This window comes from Cavia porcellus, unplaced genomic scaffold, assembly GCF_034190915.1.
Source record: "Cavia porcellus strain 051 isolate PalLab524CR breed Dunkin Hartley unplaced genomic scaffold, mCavPor4.1 scaffold_25, whole genome shotgun sequence".
NCBI lineage: Eukaryota > Metazoa > Chordata > Mammalia > Rodentia > Caviidae > Cavia > Cavia porcellus.
The window spans coordinates 31,836,980-31,853,803 of NW_026947508.1; the positions used below are offsets into that span (position 1 = coordinate 31,836,980).

At 42.7% G+C, this 16,824-nt stretch overlaps 1 protein-coding gene across 36 annotated transcripts in view; it reads left to right on the top strand.

Annotated features, from left to right (window-relative positions):
- Macf1 (microtubule actin crosslinking factor 1) overlaps positions 1-16,546 on the top strand; it is a 342,822-nt gene extending 326,276 nt beyond the window's left edge. For 20 of the 36 annotated variants that reach the window (XM_063236130.1, XM_063236132.1, XM_063236140.1 and 17 more), the window contains 6 exons: positions 1,847-1,964; positions 2,903-2,971; positions 10,657-10,868; positions 11,399-11,509; positions 14,295-14,424; positions 15,108-16,546. In XM_063236130.1, coding sequence (XP_063092200.1) covers positions 1,847-1,964; positions 2,903-2,971; positions 10,657-10,868; positions 11,399-11,509; positions 14,295-14,424; positions 15,108-15,364 — 897 coding nt within the window. In that variant the 3' untranslated portion in view covers positions 15,365-16,546. The remainder of the gene's footprint in view (positions 1-1,846; positions 1,965-2,902; positions 2,972-10,656; positions 10,869-11,398; positions 11,510-14,294; positions 14,425-15,107) is intronic. The other 16 variants (XM_063236141.1, XM_063236147.1, XM_063236148.1 and 13 more) reach the window with 3 other exon arrangements.
- Positions 16,547-16,824: the final 278 nt, after the last annotated feature.

The window sequence follows — 16,824 nt, forward strand, 5'->3', positions numbered from 1 at the left end:
TGAACTGCATAGTGAGACCCGTCTCAAAGAGACAGAGACACACACACACACACACACACACACACACACACACACACACAGATCACATGCCACTGCCATGCAGCTATGTCAAAGTTATGGTCAAAACCTAGTCCCTGTAGGAAAAATGTTAATTGTTAACCTCCAAGACTCTGATTCTGAGTTTCTCCCTTCCCCCATACGTCTGTTTTGTAAGTCCCATTTTTAGAGCTTTTGTCATTATTCTAGTGCTTGTCACTTTGATCTCAGTTTCCTCAACTACACTGGCCTGTGCCTTAGGTCAGTCTTCCTTTCTCCAGTACTCACAGATGCCAGTTAGAACCTTTCAAGTAGTGCTTCGGTGGGATATTAAAGGAGATGGATTGAGTAATAAACTGTAGGACTTTTTATCTGAAGCTCCCCCAGGTTAAATCTGGAGGACTTGCATGGGTATCCCTCTCTTTCTCCCCCTCTCCAGAGAAGACACAACCATACTTGGGTCTGGTGTAGCCTCACTGGCTCTCAAGACCAGCTTCCTCTGTGACAGGTGGCACTGCCTTCCTGGACCAGGGCATTTCTCCCCTCACAGCTCTGGGTAGTGCTGTGTCTGTGCCACCGCCCTGTCACTCAGGACGGAGATGTATAGAGTAGGGCAGTTTATTTTCAAAGGAAATGGCTGGGGAGGGAAGGGACAAAAGCATGTGTCTCCATCCCTATGTAATAGCACATGTGAGTCGAGGACATGGAGAATTACCGCCAGTTTCGTAATACTGAGGGAGGGTGGTTATGTGTCCTCCTCAGACATCCTTTTTCACTTTCAATTTTTCTACCTTGGTTTAAAATTATGATTCTCCTACATATAACATCAAAAATCCTAATTAGAGATTTAAACTGTTCCTTTTCCTCTACCCCCCAGGAACATTCTCTTTGAATTAAGTAACTTTAGAAATTCACTTTGTAACCAGGCATGGTGGTACATATCTGTAATCCCAGCACTTAAAAGGATCATTGCAATCGCAAAGCCAGTTTTGGGGTATGTAGTGAGTTCAAAGCTAGCCTGAACTACACAGGAAAGCCCTCTCAAAAAAAAAAAAAACACTTTCTTTTAACCAATGTTTAACATGTGTTTTGGAATTTCAACCTGCTTTTCTTTTGTTGCCTTTTACTTTATTTTGGGAAGAGGGCAGTTTACACAGTAAGAAACTCGAAAGTAGAAATGTTAGGCAGGACCAAAAAGTAAAATACAGATTTGGAAAATCATGCTTGTTTTAAGGTCCACAATGGTTACTGAAGGCTATTTTAATCATTTTAGGAGATTAAAATGTTTATTTCTTCAACTAAATCTTAATATAAATACTATCTAATCATTTGTTCAGCTGAAGAAATCTTTTCTGCTGATGCCATCACAATTAAGAGAATATGTAGGATTCAGTTTTCTTCTGAGCTTGCAATAATGATGCTTTGCAGGGGCTTCCTTTAAAGCTTGACATTTGCTGTTCTCCATTTAACTTTTGAGCACACTGTATTCAGAAGTTGGCATCTTCCTCCCTTTCTTTTGGGAAAATAAATTAGCACAACAGAAAGTGAGTGCTAATTTGGGCAGAATCTCTAAGAAAATCAAAGCAAGTGAACATTCGCCTATCTTCCTCTCTCCTCTGGCACCGGGGACACTGGTCTGTTGCTTGCTATATCTGCTTTTCTGTTTTTCTAAAAATGTAAAAGAATAGAACAGTTTAAAATTCTGCCCAAAGTTTCATGTTGTTTCCATCTGAATACAGTCTGCTTTGGGGAAAACAGAACAGGTCTGCTTGAGGTGTTACTTATTAACTAAATTTTCTCGATTCTACAGTTTGGGGATTCGCAGCAGTTGCGGCTGGTCCGTATTCTGCGCAGCACAGTGATGGTCCGAGTTGGTGGAGGATGGATGGCCTTGGATGAATTTTTAGTGAAAAATGATCCCTGTCGAGGTAAGGAACCATCCTAAGTATGAATTAATTGCATGATAGGATGTTGGGTAGGCCCCTTCCTCGGCCTTTCATGTTTTAGGCAATAGTGCAGATGGGTCTGATTTTTGTTTTGTTGTTACGCTGCTCAAGTGTTGATCCACTAGCACAGATTAAAACTTGGCTTGAAAGAAAAGACTGGAGAGGTTGATGCTGTTGAGGAGAACACAGAAATGAGAATTAAGATGTTATTGGAATATAGATGGGCATGGTGCCACAAATCTGTAATCTCTAGCACTCTGGGATGCTGAGGCAGGAGAACACTCATGAGTCCAGCCTGAGCCGTTTAGTATGATCCTGTGTCACAGTATAAAAAGGGCTGGGAATGTAGTTTAGTGTGAAGGCCCTGGGTTCAAACGCCAGAACCCAAAAAATAATCTGTTGGTGTCACCCAAGTGTTTCAGTTTGGAGTGTTACATTAACAGCAGCCTAGCAGGGAGCCTGAGGCAGTCCTGTGCGTTCCTCTGTCTCAGCCTCAGATCCCTTTGCCTGGAATTCCTCGGACTGAAACTCAGGGAGATTTTGGGCCCTTCCCATTCAGGAAAGGATTGGTGAGCTCCCTTAGCCAGAAAGGAAGTTAAAGAACATCTCCCAGCAGCCCCCAACTTCTAAGACAGATGGTCACCTAGGCCATCCCACCATCTGTCTTCCTGCTGCACCCGAAAGGCTCATCCACAGCCCAAAGACAAAAGAAAACCATCAGTGTAATATGAGCAGCGAGGGAGGAATGGTCAGATCCTGCTGCTAAGTCCCGTTCAGCTGTATCCTTTCCTCTTTCCTGTTAGCAGAGCTACATGCAGATGTACAGGAGCTCCCCACTGACTGCCAGTTTGTTTCTCTTGATGAGTTTCTACATTTCCTGCTCTGTCTTTGTTTCTTTGTCTATATATTTTTTATTCTAGTTCACCATCCTGGGAGTAAAATAAAGCGCTCTGATTCCAGCTCTTCGATTTCCAGTCAGTCTCCCATAGGTTGGCTCTTGTGCTTTGACCCTCTTCCCCACATCCTAGTCCATTGCGAATGGCTACGCTTCCTAAACCCTAACACCTTTGGCTCTGTGACCTCTGCTGCCTTGGTGAATGTGTGAAATAGCAAAAGCATTATTTTGCCAATTAGTCTTCGCTGACAAGGCATGAAATACTCCCACTGAGACAGTATCTAGACAGTTCATCCTGAGTTTCCACTTAACAGGTGTTTCTATAGCTTTCTGTGCCACACACTACTATATGCATTTTGTAAGTAATACATTTTTTCCTCATAATTACCTTATGAACGATAAATATGCTTACCTCCACTCTACCAAATAGGAAATTGAGGCATAGAAAATTTAAATAACTTTCTCAAGGACATTCAGCCAGTGATAGCGAAGGCACAGTTCATATCCAGGCTAGCCTGGATTCGGACATGTGCTCCTGAGTACCGTGTCTTAGAGGCTCATATCTCACTTATTGTGTGTATACCACAAAAATTATTAAGGCTTGTTCATAAGCCAAGGAGAAATGTTGCCAGTACTGTTACACAGCTTATTTGGAGGTGGTATATAGTCATATTCTAAAGCAGATAGAGAAAACAGAGCTAAAAGGTACCATTCTTACATGAATTGAAATATACCTGCAAATTATGTCTGGTATTTTAACTTATTCTACATTTACTCTAATAATCCAGAAGAAAAACCAAGCAGTGGTAATTTCTGCTAGAATTTTTTTTAAATAAAAGATTAATTTTGGAAATATATTTTCTGATTAAAACTTAAATGGTTTCATCAAGAATTTAGATGAAGGGGCTGGGGATTTAGCTCAGCGGCATAAGCTCCTGCCTTGCAAGCAGGCAGTTGTGAGTTCGATCTCCGGTACCGATAAAAAAGAAAAAGACAAAAAAAAAAAAAAAAAAGAATTTAGATGAATAGATGAATGAATTTAGAAAATAGAAGAATTTAGAATTTAGAAGAAAATAGAAGAATTTATGTCATAAATCAATGTTTTTAGATTTAAAATCTTTTTCATTATTTTAAATGAAAGGAGCAATATTGTACCATTTTAACTTAGTAAAAACGCATTATCCCTTTTCAGATCTATTAATAAGGTCTCCGTTTTCCTGTCATGTATGACTGAAGTAAACAAATAAGATGCTGCATGTAGCATTTTGGAGCCTAGGGTGCCTGTTATGTGCTGCCTGCTCTGTTCACAACATTTTGCTGCTGGCTGAGGAGAGCACTGCTTGCCTTACACTAATCCCACTGTCTAACATTGGAGCCCCAAAAGGATCAGAGGGGTCTGGTCTGGGAGTAGCTGTGTTCTGTGAGACCATGGTAGCCTTTTCCACATCCTTTAGAGTAAACAAGGTAGGGCTTTCCTGCCTCCCCAGGAGTGTCTGCCCTTCTGGAACCTGGTGATCACCACTGTCCAGCAACTGTGCCAGGGAAACTCCCTGGAGTTTATATGTCACAACTAGGGTGATAGACAGATGAGTTATTTCTAATCAAATAAAATAGTGCTAGGAAGTGGACACTTGAGGACTGTTGTGGATGGCAGTGGAATTATAAGAATGTAAATATCAGGCTGAAGATACAGCTCAGCAGCATAAGTGCCTGCCTGGCAGCCTTATGGTTCTAAGTTCAATTTCTGATACCAAAAAAAAAGTAAATATAAAAAAGAGAAGTTACTTGAAGCTATCTGTGATTCTCTAGGATTAACGTGGCTTCTAGAAGCACTGTGGTGAATTTTACTTATAGATTGATATTGTTTTGGGTGTTTTTGGTTTTTGGTTTTTGTCGGGTTTGGTTTTGTTTTTTGACACAGGGTCTCGTTACAGAGATCAGTGTGGCCTTAAAGTCACTATATGACTCTCACTGGCCTCAGACTCAAACCACTACATCTGCCTCAGCCTCCCAAATGCTGAGATTTTGGGCATGTACCATCTTGCCTGGCAATTTTATATTAGTTATTTTGCATTTACTTGGGCCTCTGGACTATATAAAATTTTATACTGAGGATGGTATAAAATTTGTGCGAAGGCCAGGCATGGTGGTACATGCCTCTAATCTCAGTACTCAGGAGGCCGAGGCAGGAGGATTGCCCACAAGTTCTAAACCAGACTGATCTACATAACGAGTTCAAAGCCAGCCTGAATTACAGACCAAGATGCTGTGTCAAAAAACCAAAAAAGACAAAAAGAAAAGTTGTGACGGGGCTCTTAATACTTTACACAGCTATTGAGAAAAATGAGAAGAGTTAATTCATATGTTGCTTTAGCCAAATGTAAAAAGTAAAAGTTTTCCACTAGATAGATTTGCCAGTTGTACAATTTCTTGGTACTGCCACAATTAGAGTTTAGTTTCTGAATTTATTTATGACAAAGGAAATCATGAGTAGAAATAAAAACAATGCTTCTTCCTTAAAAAATGGGTATTGCTACACGCAGGGTACCAAGTATGTTTTTGAGCATTAGACATAGTTCCCCAAATAAGTGAAGATCTAGAAATTTTCACTTATGGAGATATAAAAGATACAGTTTGGCTTGGAAGTGTTTTTTGTTTGTTTGTTTGTTTGTTTAGTAAAATACACATAAAATTTACCCACTCGGGAGACCGAGGTAGAAAGATTGCTGCAAGTTCAAGGCCAGCTGGAAATGCATAGCAAGGCCTTGTTTCCAAAAATATTTACTGTTTTAACTTTATAAGTATATAGTTAAGTACATTCACACTGTGCCACACATGTACAATGCTATTTTCATTGTGTAAAAACACAATTCTATACCCACTAAATAATAGCTTAGAAGTGAATATTTACTAACAGGCCTATCAAAGCCACTGTCACGTGGCCATTAGAAAATGACCTCTTTGTTGGGTGGAGGGTTGAAGTTTAAGTAGTGCCTTCAGGATCTGCTCCCTTGGTTCCAGGGACAGGTAGCCCCCAGTGACAAGACTTGTGAGAGACATTCCTATCAGAATACGTCAGTGGGCAGGGGCACCCAGTGGTAGAGCACTTGCCTATCATGTAGAAGGCACTGGGTTTGATCCTCAGTGCTGAAAAAAATACTAATCAAATGTTTATCAGGAATATTCTTCTTTACTAACTCTAGAAAATTGTGTGAAGTAATTTAATATTATCCTTATTACTAAATTGTTTCTAGTAAACTTAACTAGAATGTGACATTGGTTTCTAATTTGAAAAAAATGTTTACTTTTTACCTTTGGAATTGTCGCCCAAAGCCAATTCACAGCTGCTGTTGTTTCCTGCCCCCACACCTAGCATTTCTAGGCTTCTTCAGAGTCCTTAACTCCTCGTCCACAGTGAAGATCATTTGCTTTACATCTATTTCTGAAGAAATAGCTTTTATTTCTCTCACATATTACGTGCATAAAATGTTCCTCTCAGGAAACATTTCCGTAACGGGCATGGTGACACATGCCTGTAATCCCAGCACTCAGAAGGTTGAGGCAGGAGGATCAGTAAGAGTTTGAGGCTAGCCTAGGCTCCCTAAGTGAATTTAAGGCCAGCCTGAACTACATAGTGAAACTCTGTCTCAGGGAAGAAAAAAAAAATTTTCCTTGTGTTATATCTTCAGATATTTTCATTTAAGATACACATTCCCTTGGGAGTTGTGGCATATTAAGCTACCCTTGGTCAGCAGTGCTGTAGAATAAATTAATCATTTGCTGGCCTCCTTCCTGAGATGAGAGCACTAGAAATATGAAGATTTTAGTGTTGTGAACTTAGGGGTATAGGGGTAGGGTCTTAAAAGAGGAGAGATAAGTGCCTAAAGATTATGACCTATTATTGCCTGTGGCTTCTCCAGTCCCCCAGAGGTGACTGTTGCCTGGAAGACTCATGTATAAACAGGGGTTGTCTCACTGTTCTTGTTTCTTTAAGACAGTAAGCACACGCCAGAAACATGAGGGACTGGGACTCGCCAGCCTCTTGCAGCTGGGGGGGCAAGTGAGGCACCATCTTGGGAGATACCCCAGCCCTAGAGCAGCTTCTGAACTCACATGGAAGCTCAGCATAGAATCCTGTGACCAGATCCCAGAGTGTAGAATTTACGTAACTATGTCAATAATAACATTGGAAATTTCCATCCTGTATTTCTTTGTTGAGGGGGTAATTGGGCTACATCCTCCCCTTTTTAAACTTCATTAAAGACAGGTTCTCATTAAGATACCCAGGCTGGGCTCAAACTCAGGATCCTGCTGCCTTAGCCTCCCTAGTAACTGGGATTAGAGGTATGCCCTACCACTCTTGGCTTCTGTAGATCTTTCTTATATATTCATTGTTCTCTCCATGTTTTTGTTTTTAATATTATATCTATAGTAAATTTTGGCAGTCTGAACTTAACCTTGTAGTTCAGTAATAAAAACTCCAGGGCTTGCATTGTGCAAGTGTACCAGAGAGCAAGCTTTGAGAGCAAGCTCTTCAACATAGCTTTGTGCTTCTGGTCTTCATCCCTAATGAAGGAGCACTTCTGATGGAAGGCTTCTTGAAGATTGAGAGATTGTCTCTTAAAATGGTTGAGAACCTACCCTTTTCTTTGAGTCTTTTTAGATGGACTCCATTTCATAGATATGTGTTGAAACCTCGATCACAAGCCTTGTGCAGGGATCTAAAAGTAAACTAAGATGACAGCCCTGCTGTGAAAATCTCATGCCCAGTACATGCAAATAAAGGTAGCCCTACAGATGAGACCATAAGTGAGCTGGTAGAGTGAACCAGGGAATGGATCTGCCCATTACAGGTGGAGGAGGCATCAGGACCAGGAGGCCTTGTCCAGCTGTGTAGTAGAGGCAGGGGATACTGGACAGGCATGCAAAGGACATGTGATATTCTCAGTCCAGAATGCCACAATTTCCAGCTTGCAGAAGCATTAGCAAGGAGACCACAAGCAGTCCTGTGTGACAATGGCAAAGTGGCACCAGATAGGACTGTAGTGAGGGTCAGCAACTGGGACCAGGTGGTGAATGCCAAGTCACTGAGTGCGAGGCATCTGATACCATAGTGCCTGCCAGGTCCCCAGGAAACAGCTCTCGGAGAAGCAGGAAGTCATGCTCAGATGCACTTGGAAGATGCTGAGCTCAAGCTAAGTGTATTTCTTTCAGCACAGGGCTTTTCAGCAGACATGATACCAGCTGCATTTGACCTCTGCCAAGGTACAGTGCAGAGGCCAGTATTTACGAATCCCCTCTCCCAAGAAAGCTCAGTCTGGGAGATTCCGCTCTAAGCAATGAATCTGCTCTGCATACTGTTTTCTGTGCAGAAATTCATCATGGAGACTGAGTGTGGGGAAATCATGGTAGCTGGTGTCACCCAGCTGGAAGTAGGTAGAGGTGACACTTCATGAGCCAGAGAGCTATAGGGGAGTGAGAAAAGACTCAGGGAACTGTAAAGTGTCAGCGGGTGAGCTTCCACCAGGTGAAAACTTGAAGGAAAATGGGACCACAGAAAATGGCAGGTTAAGTAAAAGGCAGGGAGGCAGGAGAAGCAAGAAAACAGGTGTTCTTGAAGCCAAGGTCAAGGAGCATTTCAAAAAGGAAAGCAGTGAGTTATGCTTTGAGTTATGTGAGTTATGACAGCAAAGAGGTGCCTTTGCCTATGAAATTTTCAGACTTCTGTGTGTATATTACTGGGGATGGAACCCAGGGCCTCACACATGCAAGTTGTCAGACTTTTACCAGCGCACACCTTTAATAATACAGAGCATTGACCAAGGTGAAGTTAATTGAATGTGTCAACCTTGATATATGCTTGACCTACATGAGTTGACATGTTTTGATCTTAAACATACATGCTTGGGGGCTGGGGATTTAGCTCAGCGGCATAAGCGCCTGCCTTGCAAGCAGGCAGTCGTGAATTCAATTCTTGGTACCGGTAAAAAGGAAAAAGAAAAAAAAAAATACATCCTTTTTTCCAGCAAATCCACTAACCCTAACCCTAAGGAAACATGTGCAAGGATGTTCTATATTTTAATAATTATAAACAAAGAATGTGACACTGCCAGGCACAACGGTACACACCTATAATCTTAGCACTCAGGAAAATCATTGCAAGTTCAAGGCCAACTTTGGCCCTATATAGTGACTGCAGGTCCACCTGAGCTGCATAGTGAGACCCTGTCACAAAAAAAAAAAAAAAAAAAAAAAATGCAACATTGGGTTGGTTAAATAATTGGCATCCATGTGATGAAATTATACTTCAAGCTAGTTGAAATTTGACATGAGATAAATGGAGTGGGGCAGCATGCCTGACATTTTTATAATGAAGATACATATACAGCTGTGCAAATGACTAGAGGCACATCATCATTTTGAGAGTGATGTCCCCTGTACTTTAAAATTAAGCATCTTAGGTTCTGTTTGTAGGTTTGTTTCCTTACATTTAGCCCTTTCTACAATTTAAAGATGGTCCCATTTGGTAGTTTTCAGTGGCCTTTGGCAGCAGTTTCCTTGAGGGGTGAGGGTGACAGATGTAGGTGATGCTGCAGAGAGTGGGACTGGGAACAGCTTGGGGTGACCTTGTTCTGTGGGTGCCTCCGTTCTGTTGTTTGTAAGTGTAGTATTGTATGAGATAGCATGTATAAAATCACACAGTGCATGGAGAACATGTTGTTACTTATTACAGAGAGCCCTCTCTGCTTTTTGTTGTTGTAGATTGTTCATCGTGGCTGGTTTTTCCAGGGTTCCCCAGCAGTCCCATTTGTTTAACTGTCTAGTTCTAGCACATTCCCAAAGTGAAAAGTGTAGGTGATCTGATAGAAGATTATTATAGGATAATATCTTTTAGTGAGAACTGATGGGAGGACACATTCCAGGGAGATTATTTCTTCTAAATTAGTACTGTCTTTCTCATTTAATGTTTGTAATGGCCATACTTGAAATCTCCTGCCTGAATGAATCCACGTTTTAAGTTCCAGTCTTACAGCTCCGGCCAGGCCTGAGGCAGCAGCGCCCGTGGGCATTCGTCCTGGCTCCAGGCTCTCCCACCTGGATGTTCCTTTCCTACTTGCATTTGCCTCTTAAGCATTTTACTGGTTTCAATTTTTGACTTAACAAGTTCTCACTGGCAAATTTTGTGCATGGTCTTGATCTCTTTCTCTGTCTCTCTCTCCTCACATGTTTACTTCTTAATGATTCATTATTTTACTGTCCAGAGTTCCCAGAGTCCTTTCTTTAGGATTGTTATTGGCTGAATTCAAACAGAAGAGTCTAGACAGTGTTGGTTTGCCTAATGTGTTTTCTCCACTATTTCATTACCACATACCTTGCAAAAAGTACACATGTCCTATGAGAGAGAAGAGAGGGGTTTTGATGAGTGTCAGAGGCTTGCAGACCATTGCATCTGCTTCACCTTGAGCAGTTACAGTTTGCTTACCCCAGAGCACAGTGGCAGAGCAAGACCCCAGCCACAGGACGGATGGTACTTTGCACACAAAGATTTGTGTATTACCGCAAGCCAGGGTCTTTCTAGTTAGTATATCCACTGTGGGTTAGAATCAGGACAACATTGTTAAATCATGAATTTATCTTTGTTTTTGAAGAATCTACAAATGATACTAAGCCTGTAACTTAGATAAACTGTTACCTGGGGTCAAGCAGCTATGTGACCATCAAAGACACATTTTTAAGATTAACTCATTTTTTATATGTATATATTTATTCCCTTTTTAGCACGAGGTAGAACTAACCTTGAGCTTAGAGAGAAGTTCATCCTACCAGAGGGAGCGTCCCAGGGAATGACCCCTTTCCGATCACGGGGTCGAAGATCCAAACCATCTTCTCGGGCAGCTTCTCCCACCCGCTCCAGCTCAAGTGCTAGTCAGAGTAACCACAGCTGTACATCCATGCCCTCTTCTCCAGCCACCCCAGCCAGTGGGACAAAGGTATGTACTGATGCCCCTAGGGGGCTCCTTCCCCATTGCCATCGTGGCAGATGTTTGATGTTCATCCTCTGGAAGACTCCAGGGAAAAGAAGAGCCATGGAAACATACTATCCAGACCCTCCACCTACTCGACAAAGAATGCCCAGGCAGTACAGGGATACACAGCCTAAGATGACTACAAAGAACATTTCTTAAAATTCAGGCTGATTATGTCAGAAACGCTTGTTTTCTCTTATTTCCAGTTTGAGTGTGACCCCATCCAGCCACTAATTTGGATGTTCCAGGCACTGTTTGTGCAGCTAGAGCTAACTTTGGAGATAAATTTGCTGTTACAGTGGGTTATAAACTAAGAATGCTATTGCCTTTCTGCCTGGTCCCTCTCATCCCGTTGGACTGATATGCGTTTTATTTTGTTCTCTGTTTCTTTAAAATTTAGTGTCTTCTGTTTATTTTTTTCTGTTCCCAATTTGTTCCCTTTCTGTTCCACTTTAAATTGTCCCCGTCCTTCCCTTTGGATTTCCGTTTCACAGACTCCACTTCAGTTCTCTCGCTGTTATGACAAACCTTGGCTGGTAAACAGCAAAGCGGGCACCCCTGTCAGGGACAGCCATTGTCCTAACCTCCGGCTGCCCAGCCCTGAGGTAGAGTATGGCTTTGCTGAGTGGGGACGCGGCCCAGATGAGACCCTCGCTTACGCAAGACCCTGCCCTGCTCTTCTTCCTGACACGAGCCCATCTGTCTTCTGTCTGTGGTGCTTGCTGGCACAACTGATTCGCTAATCTGGTGTTTTCAGGGGTTTCTAACTCAGAGTCACCAAAGTTGGAGACAAGGAAGAGAGGCCTAAAACCTTTAACAACTCTATAAGTCTAGTATTTCATTTGTTCGGGATGATAAATAATGATCATTCCTGATTTATTGATACTGTTTAGAATCAAGCCTCATGGAGTTCCCCAAATGTCTCATACCCAGATGAGTTATGAACACTTGAAATTCAGCTATGGTGCATGTTCACCAATGTTGTATCTTTGCTTAGAACAAGAGTGGTTGGTGCCATCGACCCTGAGACCACTCCCCAGGGTGACCGGTACTGCTACACTGGCCCAAGGCATGGGTGCTGTTTACTTCAGCCGGCACAGAATCAGTGACCACTGCTGAGGCTCACATTTTAGGTTCTGAATCCCTTGGCCCAGGCATGTATGTGGGTCTCTGTTACCTTGATCTGAATACACATACCAACAAATGAGCATGTTTAAGTGCAGCCATTAGAACACCTAAACACTTGGAAGAACAGTGTTTCAGAAGCAGCACATGGACCAGCAGCTTGCCTGACAGCAGTACAGTTTGCATTCCAGCTCCTGGTGGGCAGCATTGGGTTCTTGTGCCTCAAAGCACAGAACTTGTGTCAGGCAGTTTCAGTCAGAGAAACTGAGGCGGCACAAGAAGCCAGTGACTGTGAATGAACTGCTGCTTTGGGCCCCATCCCACTCCCAGCTACAACTCCAGTTCAGAAATCTACCTGGTTTAGAACATGATCTGGGGACCTACTGCTGCTAAAGCCCTAAGACTCAACATGCTGATTTTGCTTTTCTTCTTCCATAGTGGCTCCAGTTTCATGAAAATATCAAGAATTCTGAAATTTTAAATTTTCATTTTCTGAAGTACAAATTCTCATACAATTCTGATAGATAGGCCTTGTTGTTTAGTCTTAAGTTGTGATTTCTTGTTTCGCTTTGCAATTTCATTTTTCTTGTTGGTATCCTGTAGCCAGGCCATGCCCTGACTGGACACCCAGCCCGGGGTCTGGGCAGTGGACTCCCAGCAGCAGTGCTTGGGAAGGATCACTTCTGAAACTGGTGCTCCTCCTGTGGGCCAGGACAACTCATGCTTGAGTGTTAAACACTTCCTGTCGCTTTGCTTTCTCATTACAAATTAAAGAAATGCAGCACACACAATGAGATGGGTTACTTTACTCTTCTATCTGTACAAACATATTAAAGGTCCTGGAAAACAATATACACAGCTGATTTCAAAAGAAAACCTTCAGAACATCGTTGGCATGAGTGATATTTAAAACAAAATTTCAAATATTCTTCTCCAAAATGTTTGCTTAATATCTTCTTAAAAATCATTTAGGAAATGTAGCCCTTATTGGTAGCAGTAATAATATAAAGTTCTTCCAGATTAGGAAATGCCTCTTCAAATCATCATTCATTCACTCATTTTATTGAGTTCCTCTTCTGTGCTAGTTTTAGCCACCAAAGACATACAAAAGCGTAAAGCAAACTCCTTGCTTTCATAAAGTTCATGCTGTAATGCAAAAGAAAGAGGCAGTGAGAACATATGTAATACATGAAGCAGGGATAAATGCTGTACAGAAAAGCAGCAAGGAGCCAGGCAGGACAAGCTGGAGCCTGTCCTGGGCAACTTAAGGGCTTAGCAAGATCCCATCTCAAAATGTGACAAGCTGGCAGGATAGCTCAGTGTAAAGGTGCTGCTGGGTCAAGCCCCAATATGGGGAGGGAGGAGGAGTAAAAAAATCATAGGAAGAGATTAGAAAGATGCAAGACGTGTGAAATAGGCAAAGCCTCTGAAAACATCGTCCTTTCAGAAAGCAGGGCCTCTGAAGGAAGTGCGAGAGAGCCCCACATAGGGGGTGAGGGGTGCAGTAAGAGTCCAGGTGGAGTGCACAGCAAGGGGACAACCAGAGACCTCGCTGGGCCTCTGGACAAACAGTCTGCAGACCGTTGTGTCTAGGGTAGGCTAAACACAGGGACTGCGTTTGGAGATGAAGTGGGAGAGGCAGATCCTGAGGGAGGAGCAGAGACACAGGCTGGTTCATTTGGACCCATCCAAGTCATGGAGCCCAGGTGCAAGCCCATGTCTCTGGCTGCACATTCAAGGGAGTGTTCCTGACACCACCATCCCACTTCCGGTGCCTCATGTCATCTGTGTGACCCAAAGTCAAATGATGTTAGCTGCATTTTGTAATGCAAGAAGAGATAGACTAACAAGAGGCCTTAACCAAAGTTATTACACCTACTACTGTTGGAGTAATGAATCTCTTTCAGTATTTCATGTTTCTACCCCCAGAACATTGATTTTTCTTTATTCATTTACCATGTTTAATTATAACTATATTAATCTTACTATCTGGAGTATTTTTTCCATTTCTAGTAGAAATTTGTCATCAAGATAAGAAGTATTAGAAGACATTTGGAAATTTTAAATTCAAATTTAAAACCTTTGAGAATCATCAAAACCCATGACCTTAGGATACTTTGAAAATAGGCCTTTGTTTTCCTGGACTTTTAATTTGCTTTTCTAAATGATCAGATATAAAGAGGCTTTTACGTAGATCTTTTAAAATTAAATATCTATCAAAGGTTTCATCAATTAAATGTGACCTTTTAATTTTTTTTTTTTAAGATAATTCCATCAACAGGCAGCAAGTTGAAACGACCAACACCAACTTTCCATTCTAGCAGAACCTCCCTCGCTGGTGATACCAGCAATAGTTCTTCTCCAGCCTCCACAGGTGCCAAAACTAACCGGGCAGGTGAGTCCCATGACGTCTGCACTGAGCCGAGGAGCCAGGGCTGTGACCAGGCGGCAGCAGCCTGCCGGTTGTTATCTGCGCTGCTTCTCCTGTCAGCAGAGCCAGCTCTGCCCTTGCCCTCTGAGAGCGGGTGCCTCACCTGTCCTTGATCAGAAACGAGCGCAGGGGAAAGAGGATGAAAGGAAGAAGGGCCAGGCCAGAGTTGGACGGGGCAGGCAGTTTACTAGGATTTATTACAGATGGTGGTCAGCCGAGAAAGTCAGGCAAGAGCGCATCCGTTGACCACCCAGTGTTCCTCCTGGGAACCTGGGGATCTGCCCTCTCTCTCGGCTCTGTGTTTCCCCTCCTTCGCCCCCATTCTCCCTCTGCCAGCGTGTTACCTACATCACCCACGCACTCACTGGTGCTGGGGTGACTGCAGCTCTGCCTGACAGTGCTGCTGACATCGTCTGCTTTCCCCTCAGAGAAAGTAAGCTTCTCAAGCAGACTCACAAGCCAGGAAAGGCTCAGTGACTGGAAGGTGGATGAGGAAACCAGGGTTCAGAAAAGTTGTGATTGCCCAAGGCCACACAGCAGATCAGTACTAGGGTCAGCATCCTGAGCTCCGGGCAGCTCAGGCTGCCACCCATATCTTCTCTGTTATAATCTATTGTATCAGCTGCTGCTCTCTTCTTGAATTTCAGACCCTAAAAAGTCAGCCAGTCGCCCTGGAAGCCGCGCTGGGAGTCGGGCCGGGAGTCGCGCCAGTAGCCGGCGGGGAAGCGACGCCTCCGACTTCGACCTTTTAGAGACACAGTCCGCCTGTTCAGACACTTCGGAAAGCAGCGCTGCCGGGGGCCAGGGCAGCTCCAGGAGAGGGCTAACCAAACCTTCCAAAATCCCAACCATGTCCAAGAAGACCACCACTGCCTCCCCCAGGACTCCGGCTCCCAAGCGATAACACTGTCCAAGCCCCCACACCGCTATCCACTTTGAATCCTGCTCCATACATTGGATGTATATTTATTCTGAATGGGAGAAGTTATATTGTTAAAAGTGTAAAAGAATAATTGTGTTATGAAGCTGCCTTATTTTTTTTCTTTTTGTAAGTTACTATTTTCATGTGAATATTTATGTAGATAAAATTCGCCTCCTGGTAACCCTGTGATTGATGGGGCCCAGAAATGAAATATTTGAAAAAAAAAAAAAAACAAATGAAAAGGTCAAGATACAATATGTATTTAAAAAAAAAAGCCTCTAACTAGGGTTTCTGTGTGGTGCAGGGTTGTACACCTGCTTTATCTTTTAGGATTATTCCTAAATGCATCTTTATAAACTTGACTTGCTGTCTCAGCAAGATAAATTATATTAAAAAAAATAAGAATCCTGCAGTGTTTAAGGAACTCTTTTTGTAAATCACAGACACCTCAATTAGCAAGAACGGAGGGAGGGTACTCATAAACTGTGTTTCCATTGTTTAATGTTGTGTGATTTTAGCCGAAGGGAGGGCGCCTCATCTAGGTAGCATTGACACACAGCGCAGCAAAGGGGTCATTGCAATACTGACTTGGAACACTGTGTCAGTGCTGGGTATGTGAAGGACACGGAGCCACTAGAATTCAGGGGTAAATGTAACTGTTCAGAAAATGTCAGAACATTGGGCTTTTAAACCAATTTGTAAGTATCCAGCCTCACCACCAGTAGCTCCTACGCTCACCAGGCCCCAGACCCTTGGGGAGGGGGACTCCGTGGTGGCACTGTGGATCCCAGATTTATCTGCACTTTCTGCTATTTATTTAAATGGTCGATCAACTTCTCACAAACTGAGGAATGAATTCCACGAGCCTATTCTGAAAATGTGGACCTAAGACAAATACTTGCTCATCCTTTAATGGAACTCACCAGCACACTTGTTCACCAGTCCTGTTCGCTTCCGTCTTTTTTTGTGCGTAATAGTCAACTGACCAAGTGACCACAAAGGGGCTGTCTGGGGCTCCGTTTTTTAGCTGCTGTTCCTCTTCAGCTCCGACCATGTTGCTGTGTGATTATCTCAATTGGTTTTAATTGAGGCAGAAACTGAAGCTCTACCAATGAACTGTTTAAAACAAGACACTTTTGTATTAAAATTGCTTGCAGTAACAAATATTTTGTAATTCCTGCTTTTCTTCTCAACTGTTGCCTTATATTTAAATGTCTTGGAGGTACTCAGACACCATTCAAATCAAGCTGTCTTGGATAAGTTATAGTCCTCATAGATTTTTTAAAAAGTGTATCCCTGTTTATTTCACAGGGCACTAGGATGCAGTAGTTAACACAGGGTATCTGTCCTACTTACATGATTAAACAAATACTAGCCTATAAGATGTTTGTATTAGAAATCGCGAAGTCCTGGGGTTTGAGAGACTGGGACCAATTTCTCAG